Genomic DNA, 21,025 nt, shown 5'->3' with positions numbered 1-21,025 from the left:
TATTTTTTTATAGATGAAGTATCCTACTTTTTTTTCATTATCTAATTTAGTGTAATGTTTATATTTTCTCTAAGTACAAAAAAAAAAAAAAAAATTAGACACAAACTTTCACGGTAAATACTATATAACACTCACAATCACACATAGAACCCTCCAAGGCTCCAACCACATATGAAACCTGACCCACCCCTCGACCTAGGCCGACTTGGCGTTTTACAGCCAATTTGAATGCCAATGGCTATCGACAATAGGTAGAGCTCTTCAAATTCTGATACATTTGAGTAGAGTGTTGGGTTTTACATGTCACTTTTAATATTTGCTTCTAAGTCAATTATCACAACCAAAAAAAAAAAAATGAAACGGGAAAAGAAAGTTAGATTTTGAGTTAAATGCTTTATTATATTATTTTTTAAAGCAGAGTTTATGTTAGGTTGTTAAGCATGAAAATTATACGTTTAATAATAACATAGTTATAAGTGAAAATTTATTTAGTTTACTTGGAGGTTTTTCTTTTCAATTTTTAATTCAGGCTATATGGCAAAAGTAGAATTGCAAAGCTCCAGTTTTTAAAATGTTATGCCATATTCAAAAAAAAAAAAATTTCCTTCATCTTATTCATTTGTTTTATTATTTATTTTCTCTTTTTTCAACTTGTAAATCTCAAGAATCACAGAAACCTAGGGAAAAAAACCGTTTGCCTCAAATAGAGAATCAACTACCAAGCATAAAGTCATGGCTAAAGAAATGTTTATGTTTTAAAGTTCAGGAAATGTGCACACATTCCAGTTTTGTAACTAAAATTGTGTACTATATGTATGAGTGTGAACTTTACAGCCCGTTTTTTACTGTTGTTTAAATAACAATTTTCAGTATTTAAACATTACACGTATTTTCACACTTTTTCACCTACACGTATTTTCAAAAAATACAAACAACGTTACTATAAATCTCTTACCAATCAGGTCATTAGTTTCTTAAACTAAAATTGTGTACTACGTCTATGTATAAGTGTGAAATCAACATTGCTTTTAAAATTTTATCAAGACATATCATGAGGACAACACCTATGAATGTGATGTAGCAGGAAAACGACTCTCTCACCTGCAGAATTTCACAGGATAGCACCAACTTTGCTAAGGTGCTGAATCTGGCCATACAATTTCAAATGATGTCATTCTGAGAAAAAACACGCGCGCACAGCCGCACACACACATACAAGAATTTGGATGGTGTGCACAGCCGCACACGCACGCACACACACACACAAGAATTTGGATAGTGCACAAAGCGCTGCTGCGTTTATGTATATTGCCTTTGTTGATTGAATATGACTTACAGCCACCCATGTTACTAACAGCAACATGGGGAAAAGTGAAGAAGAAGAAACACATTAGAGAAATGAACAAGGAAGGAACAATTTTCTGATATTACAAGATGAAAGCCGCAGTATGAATTTTGTAAACAAAATAGAAACCAACTGGGGAAAAAAAGGGAAAGAAAAATGACACTCCTATAACACGCTCCTCAGAATAAGGTCTCACTCCAACTTTTCCAGTTCACCCATTCTTTCAATAATCGCCTGCAAGTCAAAGCAACAATTAGCAATATGATCAAATTCTTCAGTCATATTATGCATACAGATATTTTGCATCTAAGGCCAAAATTAGTTGCATCCAAGTTATAAGAGAGAATCAGAAAACCACTCTGTAAGGAAGGTTGACAGGGTGGCAATTCATGTTGGGTGGGTTGTGTTTGTGTCATGTCAAAATAAGAGTATTATATTATATGGGTCAACCCTATCCCAACTCATTTAATAACGAAACAAAATACTTGAACCTTAACATGGTTGATTTATTAAGTGGGTTGACACGACACAACCCACGTAACACATTTGATACTTAGTTCATGCTAGGTTGACAAGAAACAAGATCCATTCCAACCCATTAATAAACATGTTGTATTTCAATTGACATGGATACAACCCATTTAAAGAAAATTTAAAGGACATGACCCAAAATAATTAACATGTTTTTTATTTTTGTAAGTCAACAAATAATAATAATAATTACAAACAAAAAAATCTAAACAAAAATTCTAATTCATAATAACCTTAATTAAAGTTATAGCATACAAAATAAAATTTCTCATCTTTTATTTATTTTTATTTTTTTGATAAGTAGAATAAAAGTTCTTATCTTGTCTCAACCCAATGAAGTTTTATCCTAATTTAGAAATACACAGTCTAAAAAAGATAAAATGAATTGAGAGTTGTTTCTTTGTTTTGGGTAAAAGGGTTAAGGACTTTTGGAGTTTCAATGAAGAATTTATCATAAAAATATTAAAATTCTTTTAATTACTCAGTTCTATTTTTAAAATTCAAATTTATGTCTGATAAAATGACATTTATTTATATGGGTTAATAGGATGGTGTCAAAATAGGTCACAACTTGTGTTGACACGAATTTAACTGGGCCTGTTTGAGCAAATTGCAAGTTAAGCACGTCAAGACAAAATTGACCCATTTACACTAAACACTAACTCACAAAAAAAGTGTGTTGTGTCAAATATTGCCACCCCTACATATTTGTGGTTGCCTCCAAAACAAGAAAGAGAGAAGGGGGGGGGGAGAAGGAATGTGCAAACCTTTTTGCTTGTTTCTTGGAGCTCCCCAGCAAGAATGAATTCATCAAGTATCAGATAAACCTTCATGAAAAAACAAAAGAAGGATCACTATAATAATTATTGCCGATGAAATGATAAGAACAGATATACACTAAACCCCAATCTGTTGCCCCCCTCATTTTTCTCCCAAAAACAGACAAGCTGAGGCTATGGGTGGAACATAAAGTAATATTTTCCAGATCAAACAATATCCTCTATGATCTTGTGTAACTTCCAACAGGAGTTTATATAACATAAAGATACTTTATGGTCGCTTGAAATGGTATGTAGTGCATTCCATATATACATCATCTATCTCACAAACATGTGGACCCCACACGGTTGAAGACTCACAGGTTGTAAGAGAAATGATGTTTTGGATATGAACATGCATTGTGCAGCATGACTAACCTAACATGAAGGGAATTAGAGATTGTATTTTATGTTTTAGTGTAAGGGCATCACAAGACTGCCAAGAATCATTTTTCAACAATGGAGACTTTGATACCAACACATGCTAATTAATCAGCAGGGTAAACTTTGCTAACTCATTGTCAGTATTTCCACACATGGTAAGATATAAAATCTAGCAAATTTCCATGGACCATCTAGCATCTGGAACCAATACTTCATATACTTTGGAATTTCTTTTTTCGACAAAGATTAGTCAATGTTATGTTTTAATCACAACGTTGAAAGCATTTAGATTCTAATTAAGTATTATAACAAGTGAAAATTGCTTTTGAAAATAGCAACTTTTGTGTCTTAAAAGCAATATTTTACCACGCTTATTAAGACTCAAACAAAACCTTTAGAAATGACAAATTATACAGAATTTGTTTCTTATCTTCAATAATTATTTCAAATAATGCTTTCATCACAGTTTTAAAACAAAATTTCTTGATAGCCATATTCTGATACATTATAAGTGTTCCATGATATATGAAACAATAATTTCATGGTTTGCAAGGTTTATTTCACAGAAGCACTATTTCAAGTAGCACCTTTGTGATATAAGCAAAGATGACTCTTCAAATAGCATAAACTTTTGGCAATTCTTTGTCAACATAACGAAAAAGCCTTAATCCCAAAATTTGCGGTCGGTTATAGATCCTCAATAGATTAGTCAAGGTTGGCTACATGTTTTTTTTTTTATTCATTCTATTCTATCCAAAGTCATACTCTGTGTTACCTCCTTATTAGCATATCATTTTTTTTCTCACATCTATTAATTTTATTTCAAGTCTCCCTATACCCTTTCATTCTCTTGACTTGAATCATTGAATCAGTCATTGTCTCTCACTTGTACATTAATCACTCTCTAATACACATAAGTCATAACCAAACCATCTCAAATAACTCTCCCTCATTTTTTTCATCAGTCCGGGTTACCCTATTTTAAACAATTTTCTTCATTTTTCCTTTGTTCACTATTCCTACAAAAGTGACTAATAGGATTAAGAAACTGCAAAAAGATTTCTTGTGGGATGGGATGGGTGATACACCCTAGTTGCATCTGGTGGGTTGGGATAAGGTGTGTGCTCCTATGGTCAATGGTGGTTTAGGAATATGGAAAATCACTTCGTTCAATAAAGTTTTGTTGGGGAAATGGTTATAGCGGTTTGGGATGGAGGAGACAAGGCCATGGAGACGTGTGGTAGCGTTGAAGATTGGGGAAGAATTGGGGGGGGGGGGGGGGGGACTTCTCAGATGTATAGGGGTCACAACAACTATATCATCTACAAAAAAACATACAATAAGGGGCTTTATCTTAAATCAATTTAGTGAGCTCACTCATCACTAGTGCAACATGACATGAACTTAATGCTCATAGCACACTTAATGTACATGAAAGATGGCTCTTAAAGGCACCACTTGAAATAGCAATTCAATGAAATATTTATTTCTAAAAGAACTATTCAAACAGGAGTTCTATTGCATCTATTAGAAATGGCCATTGACATAGCATTCCTATTTTTTGGGTACCTATGTCTAAAAAGTAAAAACATTACTTCCTAAAAAACCTTTGATCATAGTATTGAAAGCATTCTTTTTAATAATTACATTTCTAGATATAGAAAGGGCTCTTTTTCTTTCTTAGTCCAAAAAGAAAGCACCATTTCAGATGACACTTTCACGTGCACAATACTGTTATTCAATAAACATGCTTATTTGTGTAGGACTTTCCATCTTTTTCCTAGATACTTCTTTAGGTGGAAATATTATTTCAGAAGATACTTTTGTAACAGCATGAAGTGCTAGACACTAGAATCAATAGACATATACAAGAAAAATCGATAGACAAATACTTCTTTGCAGATAATTGCACAGAAAAATCTTGATAAGCGACAAACCTTGTGGAAGTTAAAAACTAAATCTAGCTCGCACACATTGCTGAAGAAATGATCCAATATCTCCACGAATAAATGGATGCACTCCAAATAAGCCAACTCATTATCAGTAATGTCGACGCAGAGCGAGAAAAATAACCCAGCATAGCGCCTGTAGATTACCTTATGAGTGCGGAACTGTAAAATGCATAATAATCACATTATCAGCACTTAGCAATAATTTCATAATATATTAACTACAAGCCGCAATAAAGAAAATTAAAGCATAAAACCCAGCCATTGCCAGAACCAACTATAGCCTAATTGACACATTGATAACAACCATGAAAGAAACTCACAATTCCATCAAACATCATACAACATTGCGACGAATTGCAGATTAACAGAAGCAATGGAGTAAACAATTTTCAGCCAGCAGATTAAACTTAGTTGCCAAACTATAAATGAAGTGCTTTTAATTTCTTGGGTCACAAACATATGAAATGTGAGAATCAAAGTTCTAAACCCCATTCATTTTCCCAACAATTTCTCCATAACTAAGTCAAAGCATAGGGAATTTTGACCTCGACGAAATTCGTGAACTTGGGATCTCTGTTTACCACCAATCGATGAACCTACAAAAACCCATCAAATTCAAAACCCTAGAAAAATCGAAAAAAACATTTATAGACTAGAATCAAAACATGAAGATCATACCTCGTATTCGACCTTGTGTTTCTCGGAATCCTCGAGAGGAACGTAGTACTTGGCAAGACGGGTCTTTCCTTGCCTGTTCTGCAATAGAATGAACCGGATCTGCCAAATTCACAAAGATTTTAACGAAACGATCAACAACATTGAAACTCATTTTTCTTTGAACAACGAAAAAATCAGAGACAAATAAATATGAAAAAGTGATAATTGGATTACCATTGTTGAATGAAAACGAAGGAAATTAAGCAAGAGAGGAGCTAGAAATTGAAATGGATTTGGATTTTGGAGAGAGCGAAAATCTAGGGCACAGCTCAAGTACCAGTCGCAGGTTCAAAGTCTTTGCGAGAAGAGACAACGGGTGAAAACCGTAACGTATCGCGTATGTAAAATCAGACCAATCAACGGTGCGCCAATTTTATTTATTTTTGTGTTTCGGATAGGTCAACAGATAAAGTTTCTTGAATAATAGATTTAGATTTCGAATCTTGACAGGGTGATAAAGAATTATCATTAAAAATAAACGTCATAAATACTACTTCTTAATAAAACACATTGTGCACAATGCCAATAACTAAAAAATTCTTTTTAATTCAACTTTCAATTTTCTCTCTCCTTTTTTTTTAATTCATGGGTTGTTGTTAGTGGACTATTTTAATTAAAAAAAATTTATTCTACTTTTATGGAAAATATAAAAAATTGTAAAAAAAAATTAGTTATCATTTGCTTTGGGTTGTGTTTTGAGTCAATGTTATTTTAATATTATATATATATATATATATATATATTATTTTAATGTGTTACATAGAAGAATATAAGATGTGATGTAAAGTATAATGTTTAATGCTATGTAAAAATATATAAAGTAACTTTTTAGTGTATTAAAATAGAAATGTTTTTAGAACATCCAATGCAAATGCTATAAGTAAATTTTTTTTCATAATTTAATCATATTATTATTAGAGTTAATAACATCACAACTTTAAAAACCAAACCAACCAGTAAAAATTAAGAACCAATCCCTTATTCTAGCTCTTTGACCATTCTGATTTTTAAAACCATGAATGATATATAATAACTTTCGTTTAAGAATTTATAAAAGTATAATAATATTAGAGTTGACAAGGAAATGAGAACTTAAATCCTAGATGCCTTAGTTAAAAATACAAGAGATGTCGATTGAGTTACAAGAGATACTATCTTATAAATTTACACAATCCAAAATCAAATCTATATAAATATATTTTATACTTGTATATATAAAGTTATAAACATATAATATTTATATGTACTCGTATTCACAACTTTAATCCTAAATGCATTATTAGCTATATCATACAGGATTGGTCCGAAATTTTTAAGATCATCTGAGTTGTCCTGCTGCAGAGCACAAAGATATGGGGTCCTGCAATTAGCTTAGAACAAATGGGTTTAATGAGAACTCTAATTATAATTGACCGAAGATTAGCTTTGTAGAAAGGGAGATAATCATGAAAATAGGTCAACCCATTGTAGATGTCAAATGAATAAAGTGAAAACCAGGTCTTAAAAGATTTGTTATACCATGCTTTCAAACAAAGAGTAACTAGATAGTAATTTGTTATTTGAAATGAAAAAGTGAGGGCACAAGATCTATAAAGACTTGAGTCGAGACTCTATGATGGTAGAGAATCATAATGCTTTGAGTCAAATTAATAGTTGTTTTCCATGAAGGTAAATTTATATATATTCCATGAAGATGTTGAAAATAATTAATACTTAAAACTCATTTTATCAGCACTAGAATTCTATTTCATGGTCTATTCATTCCTAATATAACGTATTTTTTGAGAGTCTGCCTTTAGTGTCATTGTGATATTGTATAAAAGAGCAGTGTGGAAAAGAACAGGAAAAAAAAAAAACTGTTTTTCAAAAGAATATTTCTCCTATTACTGATGCAGAAGATTTGGTGAAAGCATCACAATCATTTTGTATAGAATATGAGAACCAAGAAGTGAAAAAAGGATCCCATGTGAGTTCTGCTACAAGGATACTAAACTAATTTAATCAGTGATTAAATACAATCGTTAACTAGAATGGAATGGTTGCTGCATAAAACATACACAAAATTGCACCATAGGAAAATGGTGCATGAGTTCTAAAAATACAGCTACATTATAACATTGAAGCAATTTTCCAGACTCTTATTGTGTTCTTTGCTCTTATTCTCTTCACTCTTAATTATTAACCCAATGACAAATTATATTACAATACAAAACTAAATTCGATACTTTTCTGACTTGGAGATAAATTAAATGTCCATACTATAAGTCGGTCATCAGGATGTTGTCACACCCTAGAAGTCGTGCTCATATTCGGAGTTTGAAGCAGCAAGGAGAGAAGCCCCTATACCAGACCCGTCTTTCGTGTGTTCTATAACCACAATCTTTGATTTTTCCAACCCTAAAATCTCTTTAACAGCATCTTTTAAGTATCTTTTGTACTGGGGGTAATGCTCATACAAGCCTCCATCCATAGCCACCACTGTCCTCTTCCCAAAGATGAGACCTGTTGAATCCTCTTCCATCTTTTGCAGAATCCCCACAATTCCTGCACCAGCTAAACGGCCACCTCGCATCACAATAGTGTCGCAAACCTCTAGGACAATCTTCCTTGCACTTAAGTTGCTCTCAACCTGATCCCAAGATTCAGAAGAAAACAAGAAAGAAAATGACTACTGCATAAAAGATTTCATAGAATACTTTAATGAAACACTACATATTTCATTGTAGTCAACATCCTACAAATAGGTCAAAGATATTCCAAGCATATGTCAATGGTATGCGTTTTCTATTTAACAAAACAAAGTTGCCCCAGCTTCTATTCACTTGCAATCTTTCAATGCCAACCCCCCACCGCCCTTCTTTTTACAAGATACATGGAGGTCAACAAAACTGTTATTATCTTGAAAAAAATAATTATGAACCAGTAATGCAAAACTCCACTTGTTCTCATAGTACAGTCAGAATGCCACTCATGTATGTTGTGCGTGTAGAAATAAGTGCTTCCGATATCTACTGTACTATATTCCAGCACTCACATTGATTCAAAATTTTAATATTATCAAGAGGCCTCTGAAAATTATTCTCACGTATGCAATTTATTCACAGTCCATGCTTCCCAACCCTCTTATTCATTATCACAATATAGAGGTTGATTTTTAAAAGGGTGGGACAATGCAAGGAGTTTACCCCAGCTATGTTATAGAGGATTGATCCGACAACATTAAGATCATCTGAGGTGTCCTGCTGCATGGCAGAAAGATCTGGAGTCCTGTCATTAGTTCAGAACAAACAATTGTAATGAGAACTCTAATTATAACTGACCGAAGATTAGTTGTGAAAAAAAGGGAAATTGTCCTAAAGATAGGTCAGCTCACTGCAGATTTCATGAATAAGTGAAAATCAAGTTTTTCATGATTTATTATACCTAGCTTTCAAGCAAGGGTAATTAGATTGTAATTCCTGATTTGAAATGAAAATGCAGGGGCACACAACAATGCTGAAGATTTGTTGAAAGCACAACAATCATTTTGTCAAGGATATGAGAACCAAAATGTGAAAAAAAAAAAAAGTCCCATAACAGGATACAGACAGCAATGGCCCAAATAGAATGCAAAGTAAATATAACTCAACCAGATAGCAACAGAATTCATTTAGATCTACAAGAACAACTTAAGATGAATTTGAAATTTAACATCACTAGATTTTTGGTGAAGAAGAGTGAAAGTTCTAGTTACCGGAGTACAAATGGAGTGGATAGTTTTTCTGGAACAGATTCACCAAACAAGGATCCTTCTGCAGCCATCTTTAGTAGCACTCTTCGTACAATTTCACCGAGATACATTCCAGAGATTGTCTTCTCAAAGATCTGTCCATAAAATATGAACACCATTGATGACTTTGTATTCCATAATTCAATTATACCTTAAACAATAAATGAACATTGAAACAGAAACTAGAGCTTACCTGCTCACCAGGATTAATACTAGCAGCATCCATGTCTCTATCAAAAACAGTTAAAGGAAGACCATTTGAGAATGCTCCCCACTCAGTATTAACAATCTGCAATGGTTTTTTTTTTTTTTTAAATTTTAAATTAAGGTTATAATCTAAACAATGGGTATTTTAAAATCTATAAAGGGAGAGATAAGCATTGGGGAACTCATATACACCGTTCTTCCAGAAGGAGGCACATGACCCTGAAGTTTAGGAATAGCATCCATCCGTTCAACGTAGCAAGCATTGGTTCCAGTACCCAAAATGACAGCGACCATGACATCGTCATCCCAGTATCTTGCTCCAGCTAATGTTCCAACAGTATCATTAACCTACTTTGCATTAATTTATAAAATCTTGATCAATTCATTGATCTACAAATTTCTTCAAAGAAGAAGCAAACATAAGAACAACATACCAGGGCAGACACCCGCATGTCCAGTCCTTGCCTATCCATAGCCTCATTTAAACAAGCCACTACGTCTCTTCCTGCCTGTAAGGAGTTCGAAGTTCTCCATTATGCTTGTATAAAGTTAACAAGTTTATGCCACCACTATAAGAAATAGGGCTGAAATTTACCAAAAGAAAGTATTAAGGTTATTAAAAATTGACCAAAGACAGCAAACAAAAGTTACTATAAGTCAGATCAGCCACAAAACACTACAATATAAGATTGTTCATAGTCTAATTTTCATTGAAATGGAATTGCAAAACTATTTTAAAAACCATCATTTGACCTAGATTCCATCAGGCTTTATTTCGCTTACAATTAGTTCCTACCACATCATAAACTGGCTCTCTTTCTGTAGTCTTGTCAAACAAACTCATGTGCAATCTAAATCACAGCTTTGAAAAATTTTGAGAAGCTCCTCTGGTCGATATGCATATAGCCAACCAACTGAATCAACCAATGCCACAAGATACTTTCTTCCCAAACAGAAATTGACTAATGAAAAGTCCTTTTCTGGAGCTGGAAGGGAAGTGCTAAAACAATTATGGGAGTACACGTTTTCCATAAATTTTATATCATAAACTGTTCCCTTTTTTTTTTTAAGGCAATCATGTTACAACAGTGTCCCCCTCCCCAGCTGAGACTTTTCTCATTGAGCATAATCCTTTTTCCAAAAAGTTATTTTATCATGCTTCAATATATATCCCTGCCACCTTTCAGGTACTACTGCTAATGGAATTGAATTGATCGCACAAATTTCAATACTATAATCTAATTTCATCACAAATATCGTTGCTAATATAAATAGTAGAAACAGGGCAAAAATCATCAATTGCATCTCCTACTTATGCCATTATAAACATGTAAAATACAAACCGTTCCAGAGACGGCAAAACCCTTTGTCCACTTGATTAGTATGCCGGAGTCTATAGACGTCTGCCTCACAGGAAAAGAGAATGTGAATCCAATCTCCCTTTTCCTTCCAGGTGGCAGATGAAACTTTCCACCCTCCTTTTCTGCAAATTTGGCCAACCCAGAAGCTATAAAATCGAAAAGCTCCTGCAGTTTTGGACTCAAAAGAATTAACAACAGCTTATAAAAAAGTTGCCATATAACATACTAAAAATTATACCAAAATGAAAAACCCCAATTGAGAGGGGATCAAGTGGGGTTGGGGATTAGAACCCAGGTTTCTCTCCACAGAAAGAACTAGACAATTCTAATGAGCCACATGACTCTTGGTCAAAACACACTAATTAACAACAACAAAAAAAAAACATAACATTGTACCAAAATGATGGTGGAAACAGACCTCAGAGGTACCAAACATGAGCTCTTGAGGAATGGACACTTGATCAAACTCGGTGGCGATCACACGCTCTTCCTTCCCACCTAACTGCACCCTTAGCACCCGGAAGTTTGTGCCACCAAGATCCAAAGCATAAAACAACCCTCTCTCATTCCTTTTACAATACACAACACATAAATTTGATAACATTTTAAAATTCATGTAGACAAAATTGAGCCCACTTAAAATTAAGAATCGAAAACAACTTTGGCACCAAATTAAATAATAATAAAAATAAAAAATTCAGAGAAAGAAAAAGAAGGTTATTGATCTTTACTAGCATAAAGTTACTAACTTTTTTCCAACATATTATTAGGAATAAAAACCAAGTCCATATTCATACATAGAGTGAGAGGATCAAAGTAACAAAAAAACACACACCCAGTAGGGAGAGTATCAACATAGCTGAGGATCATCTTGAGATCACTCCCGCCATCAACGGCAAGCCCAGCGCGCATATCAGTGGCCATTGCATCCGCCACGTGGCGCAAAAGGGGCAGAGGGGTAGCACAGTCGTGCTTAAACTTGGTCAAGATTGGAGCAACGCCAACAGAGACGGCGTTACTAGATCGGACGGTCATGGTGAACCGAGGCATATTGATGCGCCTCCGTGATCTCGGAATACAAAACGATCCGGCGGCTGGGGAGGTTGCTGTGACAGTTGACATTGCTTCTTCTTGTTGGTGGTGGTGACAGTAAGTACTATGAAGAAAATTAGATACAGAGAGTCAAAACGAGGTTGAGAGATAGAGAGTAAGTAGAGTAGTACTATAACATGGTATTATTAGTAAGGTTTCAAATTTGTATTATAAATAAAAGAAAGACGTACTAGTCTAGTAGATCTGTACAAGTTCTATGCTTACCGGTTTTGGTTTTGCTAACGACCTAAACTGGTCGTTACCTTCCAGTTTTTTTTTTGTTTTTTTTTTTTTTAATTGTTGTTGTTGTTGTTTTTATTTTTGTTTATGTTTTGGGGGAACAAAGCTACAGTTTGGGCGGACTAGACGATGTGGACCCAAGTCACAACAACATTTTTTTTTTAAGAACGACACAACACAGCAACATCTCTGCTTTGTTCTTGTTCTGGTCAATCTTTAACCTAATATATTTTACTCATCTTCGGATATTCTCACATGCGATTGCGTGCATAGTACGCGCACTGTCTGTAAACACTGTTGGCGAGCCCAGAAACTTTTTTTTTTTTTTTATAACTTTCTTTGTTTTGTTGGCATGAATAAAATTTGTTGCCGGTTGTGGGTTCCAATTAGCTCAGTTAGTAAAATTTTTTATGATTTTATAAGAGATTTGAGATTATATCTTCACCTACACCAAAAACTAATTGGTGTCTTTGTCTGATAATAAAGATCTATTATCGGGAGCGGACGCTATAAATTGAAACTCTCTAAAAAAAATAATTTGTTGCTGGTTTGGGTTGAAGAATTTGCAGTGATGCAATGTTGATGGTTGTTCTTATTTTTCAGCAATTTAAGGGCATAGTTTTTTTAGAAAATTTTTAAAATTTAATAAGTTATAAACTTATAAGGGTAAATTGCAAATTACACTTCTAAAATTTGGTGATGCTTGGATTTTATACTCTGACATGTCAGAATTTGGATTATACCTCCTACATTTTAGAAGTATTTGAATTTTACTTCCTAACGTTTTGGGATGTTTGGATTTGACACCCTAAAATTTCAAAATTTGGGGGTGTAAAATCCAGATTCAGATCCTCTAGATTTCCTAAGGTATTTTACCAAATAGATTTCCTTAAATCTTAACCATTCTTTAATGATTTAATGGTCTAGATTTTGCCATGTCAGTATTCCACTAACAATAATTTTAATTATTTTGTTTGCAACATTATTTTATTATTTTAATAATATTGTTAGTGAAATACTGACATGACAAAATCTATACCATTAAATTATTAAAGAGTGGTTAAAATTTAAGAAAATCTATTGGTAGAGTACCCTAGGAAATCTAGAGGATCTGAATCCGTAAAATTCAAACAACCTTAAACTTTAGAGAGTAAAATCTAAGTTCTAAAACGTTAAGGTGTAAAATCCAAACACTCCAAACTTTAGGGGGTAAAATTCAAATTCTAAAATTTCAGAGTGTAAAATCAAATCACCCCCAAAGTTTAGGAGTGTAATTTGTAATTTACCTCACTTTTTTTTTTTTTTTTGAGAAGGACCTAACTTATAATAATAAAGAACGAGAAATTTGAAATTTTCTTTTTTCTAAGTGAAAATATTTGACAAGTTATAAATTTATAATAATGAAGAATGAGATATTTGAATTTAATTATTTTTTAGTGAAAACAAAGATTTGAACTTTAAATAAGAGTAAAATATACTAATGAAGCACAAGGTTTTTGATTTTGTAGGGTTTTCTATGGATTTATAAAATATGAAATGTAAATAGTAGAATTTTTTTTTTAATCTTCAAATTTTTAAAACTCTCTTTTAGTGAGATGACAAACATCCCTATTCTGTCCAAACAAAACTCTTTTTTTTTTTTTTGAGAGTTTCAAAAACAAAACTTAAATGCCTTTAAAACTCTTTTATTAAGATTGTGCTAACACCCAACAATAAATAAAACATGACTTTATTTCTTTGGTGGTGAACGGAGAAGGACATGTTAACTATATATATACACTCTACATGGAAATGAATGTGATCTCCTGGTAGTCATATCCTCATATCATCAAACAATGATAAATAAAAGACTATGATGGAAAGAAATAATGGTTAGTGCAAAAGGGTAATTGGATTGGAAGAACTTATCTATGAGGATGACAGCATAGAATATTGCGAGTAATGATAATGATTGATGATATATTGTTACTTATCTGTTTATCCTTGATGATTTTGTTGAATTTTTTAGAAATTGATACACAAGTATTACTTGAGCTTTTTTTTTTTTTCCTCCGAAAAAAATGACTTTTATTCCCTCCAAAACAAAAGGAAAAGAGCCGAAAAAAACTATTAGAGACTAAGTACACAAGCAGCCTTTTTCGCTCTCCGAGAAACCCAATTAAAAGAAGAAGAAGAAGAAACTAAATTGGTTAAATACTTAGCTTTGAGCAAAAGCTTTTTGATTCTCCGAGGAATTGAATTGCTAGGAGAAGTAAACCTTCAATGCAAACCTAACAATCACTTTCAAAGCTTGCATTGATTAGCTTGTGCTTTATGGTAATTGAGACAGCCCACCTAAGTGTCTCAGCTTGACTAGGGACGTTGATATTCACTTTGATGGAACAAGCAAGCACCAAAAGTCTTCTCCAGTTTCTAGCAATCATGGTAATAGCTGGGTCAATTTTTCCCACGACATCATTGCAATTGATCTTTATTAATCTCTCCCCTTGTTGGATTACTTCAATGAGTGACTATGACTGAAACTGGGGAGTAAGGTGGTTTGCAACTCTCCTCCAGTCGGTTTAATTCCTTCATGGACTACCCTGTTTCTCAAATGCCACAAAGATTTGTGCAATATGTATTGAGTTGGAGAGCCACGGCAGATATTATACATTTAGTCATAAACAATTGGAGATCACAGAAATATTGAAGGGCTATGTGGGTATATATCACACATTCATGCCATCTCCAGCTCTCCACCCAAGTTTGTCACATTTGTAATGAACCAGGCCGACATGATGCGTTGTCCAACTTGGAACATTTTCAAAGAGTATTCTTCTATTAGGTTCCACAATTAATGATGAGGAGCTGTAAACCTTGGACTCAATTCAGTTTTTTATTATTTATTTTTTTATACGAATTGCACCTCACCAATTGATCACGCTTTTTTATTTTTATACAAGATAGAAATTCTACTCTAACTTAGTTTAAGTAAATATGTGTGTAAAACTCCTTCTTGGAGACTTGAACTCTGACATTTGTCCCCCAACTCCACAAAAACTGTATACTTATAAAGTAACTATCACACAAAAAATGCGCAGTTCTATACAATGTAAATTACTAACTCCAACATAAATAAAATGATAAAAAAAATTTTAAAAAAAAACTTAAATAGTCTACTTTATTTGTTTCCATAACTCTACCACTCAGTCAATTTTGTTCCACTTAATCCTTATTTCATAGTCATATATCTTTCCGGCTAAGAAATGGAAGTGATATGATAATATTTTATTTTATTTTTATCTATTAATGATGTACAATCATTCAAAATTTTAAATGATTCCTCAAATGAAGAGTACCACCTGTCTTCTATCATATTTATGTAATGGGTTATCATTAGCCTTTTCAATATAGGCTTTTGCTAAATGCACTTGAGACTCAAAGATAATGTAATGAGGAACCCACATGGTAAAGTCTAAGTGAGAGTAGTAGGCCTTGGGGGTATAGATGAAGAGTCCCTATCAATTGCCAAAATGGGCCACAAAACCAAGAGCACCCACAAACACTCAAAGCTGGCAGAGTAAGTAAGTACTAACAGAATTCTAGTGAAGTGGACGCGAAGAAAGGAAGCTCCCCCCAAGTCCCCATGATATTTGTCATCCTTCTCTCCTCTCCTTGCACACCCAAACCACTCCTACTCATCCCTCTCTTTTTCTCTTTCTTTCTTTCTCTCTCAAACACATACACACAACCAAAATCAAAAGAGCATTCTTGTCTCTACACCTTACATTTCATTCAATATTCTACATCTTTACGTGAATGAACATGGATAAGGAAGAAGGACTTGTGATGATCAAAAGGGCAGAGATTGACACAAGAGCACCCTTTCGCTCTGTCAAAGAGGCTGTCACATTGTTTGGTGAGAAAGTTTTAGCTGGGGAGGTCTATTCCAGCAAGCTCAAAGAGGTGACCCTTCATTATATATTCACCCTCTAGTTTGATATGATGGATTACTCTTCTTTTTAAAAAATATATATGTATAATTCGATAATTACAATAATAGAAGAGGGAGATTCAAACCCTCTTGTAAGTAATATTACTAGACTATAAAGCTTTTGCCTTTTGAGATATATTAGATTAGTTTTTAAGTAGTTAATCTGTGTTGGATTGCAATGTTAAGCATACCTTCTTCTCTTTTTTTCTTTCTTTGAACTTTTAAAGCGATTAAATTTTGTCTTATATGTGATCACTTCTTCAAATTTTGGCCCATCTAAGCTTCTTTACCATCTCAAAAATCTTTGGGCATAAAGGCTGATTTTGCATTTTGCAATATATATATTCGGGTACTTTTTAAGTTTTATAGTCCTATGTAATGTTCTGTCAACGATTATTTCATTATTTTGGCTATGGGCATTACTTATGGAGGTTCATTGGACTTACTCACGTGCAATATTTATCACAAATTATAAATTTTTGCAATCAACAACCTAGTTCAAAAATAAATTGCAACGGTCCTCACCAATCAACAAAATAGTACTGTGATTGGTGTGGATGTTTTTATTTAATGAGAATTAAATTGTTAATGTTGACATATTAACACATTCCACTATTTTTTATTTTGAAGGCACACACTCCACTATTTAGTACTCACTAGTTTATCAAGTTTTGATGCTAGTTTTGAATGATAGGATAGATATCTTCAAATATATCTCAAATTAAGGTATTGATTAAAATATTTATAGATTTGGATAGGCATTTATACAATTTTTGGGCCTCATGTTGAGATAATTATTTTCCCCCTTTTTTTCTCTTATATGAGGCTATCAGCATCCATCATAAACTGCATTCTTTATACTGCTCTATCTGCTTGCTTGTGCATAGGGTCAATTGAAGTTTTTCTTATGTTTTAGCTGCTTTTTTGGCTTTCCTTATTATGTGAGGGAATAAAGGTAGATAAATATATTATTGTAATGTTACTATAATTTCAGTAATATAATTATAAGACTTACTTAAGCTTTATTAGGGAATCAATCTCTTTTTCTTGCAATAAGTAGATACCAAATCACATAACACGCATTCTCCCCACGTAAACTGTGTGACTAAATACTTTAGAAGAGATCACAAGCAAGCAAACTTCAAACCATTACACAGCTAACCTACAGTGTCATTTTAATAATCAATCTTAACCTACAAAGAAAAAAAATATTCTATAAGCCTAGTAAAGTTTGTTTCCAAAAAATTAAGCTGGTAGAAAATAGTGAATTGAATAGTATTTGTATCCTGTTTATCAAAAAATAGTATTTGTATCCTGAATTAAACATTACTGTTTCAATAGTTGCATTACAAACTCTTATTCAATGTGCACAACACTGCACATGGTCTGAATCTTTAAAAAGTTCAATTTTCATACTAAGTTGCTTAATTATATAGATGCAGAATGGAGCAAGTGAAAATGGGTATGACCATCTAAGGCTTGGTATTACATCTGAGTTAGAGGAGACAAAACAAAGTCTTGAGAAAGCAAAAGAAGAAAGCATGGTAATGGCAAATTGCCTCTCTTCTATGAAGGAAGAGCTTGATCGGACACGGCAAGAGCTCCAACAATTAAAACAACGTGAATCTGAGAAACTGGTGGAGACTGAGACTGAGATTGAAGATGTCAAGGTTGTCGAAGATTCGACAAAATTTGAGGTCAAAACACAAACTTCAAATGAAGAAGGAATGGAATTTCAGAAGAAAAGATATGTGACTTTTGCAAATCCTCCTTCCTTAGCACACCTTGTAATACCACAAGGTGTTGAAAAACTTGAGAGACACCCTTCCCTCAGGAGGAAGAAGAAAAAGCCTTTGATCCCATTGATAGGAGGGCTTTTTTCCAGGAAAAAGAGCAGCACAGAAGTTGCATTACCAAGAGTTCCCTAAGTGCATTTCAAAATTTTCAACATATATAGTATCTTTGCTTCCAGGAATAATAACAAAATTTTTTTTTTTTCTTTTTTGGTAAGACTTTTGTTTCTATCCTAAGCAATTCTAGCCAGTAAAGTTGGTCTGGAATGAAATGAAATTCTGAGCGGAGTATGAATTTTCAATAAGAGAGACATGTAATAACTTACCTTATATACACGACACTATACTTTTCTTAAAACTTTTTTCTCCTGTATGTAAGTGTGCAATATCCGGATCCAATACATATAAGCGTATGACTTAAATAAAGTGTCATCTATTCATACAAATGACTCGTATAATGATTATTGTCATCGGATTACTATTGAAAATAAATGATGAAGTAAATATGAAAACAAAATCAAACATGAAATGCTAAAAATGGTGATGAAAGCACTAAAATGTTTAGGATAAATATTGTGGTACACACTTTTACACAACTAAAAAAAATCTAAAATTATAACTTTTAAAGTCATGATTTTTTAAAAGTGTGTACAGTGTAATAAAACCTACTTAAAAGTGGCTTTAGTCTTTAATTATATATATATATATATATATATATATATATATATGTAATATCAATTGTCACCTCTAGAAGTTTCTCTATTCTTCTTTTCCAATTAAGAAACTCTCTCTCTATATATATACACCAGTTGTCACCTCTAGAAGCTCTCAATTCTTCTTTTTCAGATAAGAATCTCTCTCTCTCTCTCTCTCTCTCTCTCTCTCTATATATATATATATATATAAAAGAGAGAGAAAAATTTAAAAGAAGAAGAAGAAGAGAGAGATAGAGAGAGAAGAAGAAGAAGAAGGATGCTTTAGTTCTTTTCGACCGTGTAGGCTCTAGGCCTGGCCCAAAGTGACGGATACATGTTCCAGTTTTAGAGGACCCTCATAATGAAATGGGCCCGAAATTGGGTTAGCATAAGAAGACACTAGACTGCCATTTTGTCTACGGACCAAACTAATGGGCTGGATACGGCCTAACCTAAAGGTGCTAAATGTCTAACAGATTGAGCACCAAATTGACAGACACTCAGCCCAGTGATTAACAGACCACTCATCAAAGTCAGAGCCCAATTATTTCCATCAAATGGACTCTTTTTTTTTTTTTTGTTGCTAAACTCCATTAAATGACCTTGCTCCCAACATTTTGTTTCCTTTTCAACCAGATCAATATATAGAACCCCAATTCTCAAAAAAAAAAAATATATATATATATATATATAATAGAACCCCCATTAATTTATATATTTATAATTCCATTTGTTTTAGAGCAATAATTACTTATTTTTGCTATTAAAATTAGTATTGCTGCTATAAATATTTTCATCTTCATGGTATATATTTCTCTGTTTGTCTTGAATCCTAATCCTGGACCGGCCCACATGAAACCATTTATCTTATCCAGATAAAACTGATTCAGCTGAAGCCTACATGAGAAACCGTACAGATCAGTCAAATGAACAAAAAGTACGTGCAAAGACATATTCGTATTCATCAAAAGGTTACTTTAATCAATCATCAATTTACAACATAGCAAACATGAAACCTCTCTAATCTAATCTAGTTGAAAAGAAGAGAATAGTTAACAGATAAAACAGGAAATTAAAACACTGAAAGTCATATTAATTTCCATTCGCTGTATGAATTTGCTTTTAGAACCAAAAGCAATGAGACAAAAAAAACAAAAAAGAAAAATGAAACATGCTAAACAATATTATTTCATCAAATTAAGCACGTCAAACCATAACATCGGAATTACAACCATCCAAAATCCCTTCCTGCGAGGATGACTTGTTGAAGAACTCAATGCAGTCAGCAATGGCCTCGTTGTAATGCGAGTGAGACGAGTAATATGAGCTGCATGAGGTCTTTGGTGGCTCAAATTTGTCACAATTTTTAGGCCCCGAATTAGCCATTCCTGTTGATGAAGCTGAGGACCCACGAGAGGGAAGTGAAAATAACAGTCGCATGAGAATCTTACGGAAACGATTAAAGAGTTTCATTGCTGAAAAGTTTAACTTGGGAGAGACAGTACTGCTAGCTTGAGGGTTTTGTTGATGAAGAGCTTCACAACTACTTGTTACTTGTATGACAAAGCTCTCTCTTTGAGGCCTGAGCATTGTATTGTATTTCTCTCCCTTTGACTCCTCCGGGAAGTGAAATGCTATGATGGGTGTCGTTTGGTTGTTGAGGAATTGAGGATATATAAAAAGAGGGTGAGGTTTTCCAAGCATGAGTTTATTCTTATGTGGGGAGACTCAAAACGAACAGCATATTTCAGTAGTGAAAATTAAGATGTTGGCCAAGTTCCATGTGCACAAATCATTTGTATGGGCTTCACTTGTCCTCAAAAGGTAGCTTGTTTATTGGATTCCTTTGATTATCTTCAACCAAAATCGGTTTAAAAACGTACCTACAAAGTTTAAAGAGTATTTGGGTGTTTGTTAATGTCCGAATCAAACTTTTTAATCAAGGTTTGGAAGTGAAAGTGATCATTGATGAACACTTTTTGCCCCCATAATAAAATACTTGATGAATAGCTAACGATAAGCATTTGAGGAACATATGTGGAGCCTATCTGACTTATTAATTAAGCACATAACAGGGTAATACTTAGGTAGTACAAAGTCTTAGTGTTTGGTAAATGGTACATACAATGAGTGAGAGTAAAGGCATAT

The 21,025-nt window shown here is 33.4% G+C and overlaps 4 protein-coding genes across 6 annotated transcripts; 1 reads left to right on the top strand and 3 right to left on the bottom strand.

Annotated features, from left to right (window-relative positions):
* Positions 1-1,276: 1,276 nt before the first annotated feature.
* LOC142622703 (AP-2 complex subunit sigma) lies at positions 1,277-6,126 on the bottom strand. Its single transcript, XM_075796232.1, has 6 exons — positions 5,922-6,126; positions 5,709-5,807; positions 5,576-5,626; positions 5,016-5,189; positions 2,644-2,703; positions 1,277-1,579 (listed from the first exon to the last, which is right to left on the bottom strand). Exons 1-6 carry the CDS (start codon positions 5,922-5,924, stop codon positions 1,538-1,540), a joined length of 429 nt encoding a protein of 142 aa, XP_075652347.1. The 5' UTR covers positions 5,925-6,126; the 3' UTR covers positions 1,277-1,537.
* A 1,573-nt stretch (positions 6,127-7,699) lies between these two features.
* Positions 7,700-12,534, bottom strand: LOC142622099 (hexokinase-2, chloroplastic). 2 transcript variants are annotated; one of them, XM_075795530.1, is made up of 10 exons: positions 12,402-12,534; positions 11,920-12,240; positions 11,503-11,653; positions 11,067-11,249; positions 10,158-10,232; positions 9,916-10,071; positions 9,710-9,805; positions 9,481-9,611; positions 8,933-9,014; positions 7,700-8,376 (listed from the first exon to the last, which is right to left on the bottom strand). In XM_075795530.1, the coding sequence occupies exons 2-10, from the start codon at positions 12,204-12,206 to the stop codon at positions 8,038-8,040; spliced, it is 1,500 nt and encodes a 499-aa protein (XP_075651645.1). In that variant the 5' UTR covers positions 12,207-12,240; positions 12,402-12,534; the 3' UTR covers positions 7,700-8,037. The 2 variants fall into 2 exon arrangements, with proteins under 2 accessions (XP_075651645.1, XP_075651644.1); XM_075795529.1 differs by lacking the exon at positions 12,402-12,534 and having other exon boundaries at positions 11,920-12,345.
* A 3,492-nt stretch (positions 12,535-16,026) lies between these two features.
* LOC142622247 (WEB family protein At1g75720) lies at positions 16,027-18,523 on the top strand. Of its 2 annotated transcripts, none has more exons than XM_075795692.1 (2): positions 16,027-16,361; positions 17,826-18,523. In XM_075795692.1, the coding sequence occupies exons 1-2, from the start codon at positions 16,215-16,217 to the stop codon at positions 18,315-18,317; spliced, it is 639 nt and encodes a 212-aa protein (XP_075651807.1). In that variant the 5' UTR covers positions 16,027-16,214; the 3' UTR covers positions 18,318-18,523. The 2 variants fall into 2 exon arrangements, with proteins under 2 accessions (XP_075651807.1, XP_075651808.1); XM_075795693.1 differs by having other exon boundaries at positions 16,073-16,361; positions 17,832-18,523.
* Positions 18,524-19,986: 1,463 nt separating this feature from the next.
* LOC142642242 (uncharacterized) lies at positions 19,987-20,669 on the bottom strand. Its single transcript, XM_075816581.1, has one exon. It carries the CDS (start codon positions 20,579-20,581, stop codon positions 20,084-20,086), a length of 498 nt encoding a protein of 165 aa, XP_075672696.1. The 5' UTR covers positions 20,582-20,669; the 3' UTR covers positions 19,987-20,083.
* Between the last annotated feature and the right edge of the window lie 356 nt (positions 20,670-21,025).

This window comes from Castanea sativa, chromosome 1 (assembly GCF_040712315.1).
Source record: "Castanea sativa cultivar Marrone di Chiusa Pesio chromosome 1, ASM4071231v1".
Lineage (NCBI taxonomy): Eukaryota > Viridiplantae > Streptophyta > Magnoliopsida > Fagales > Fagaceae > Castanea > Castanea sativa.
The sequence above is the reverse complement of the archived record's forward strand: the minus strand, read 5'-3'. Positions and strand labels throughout refer to the sequence as shown.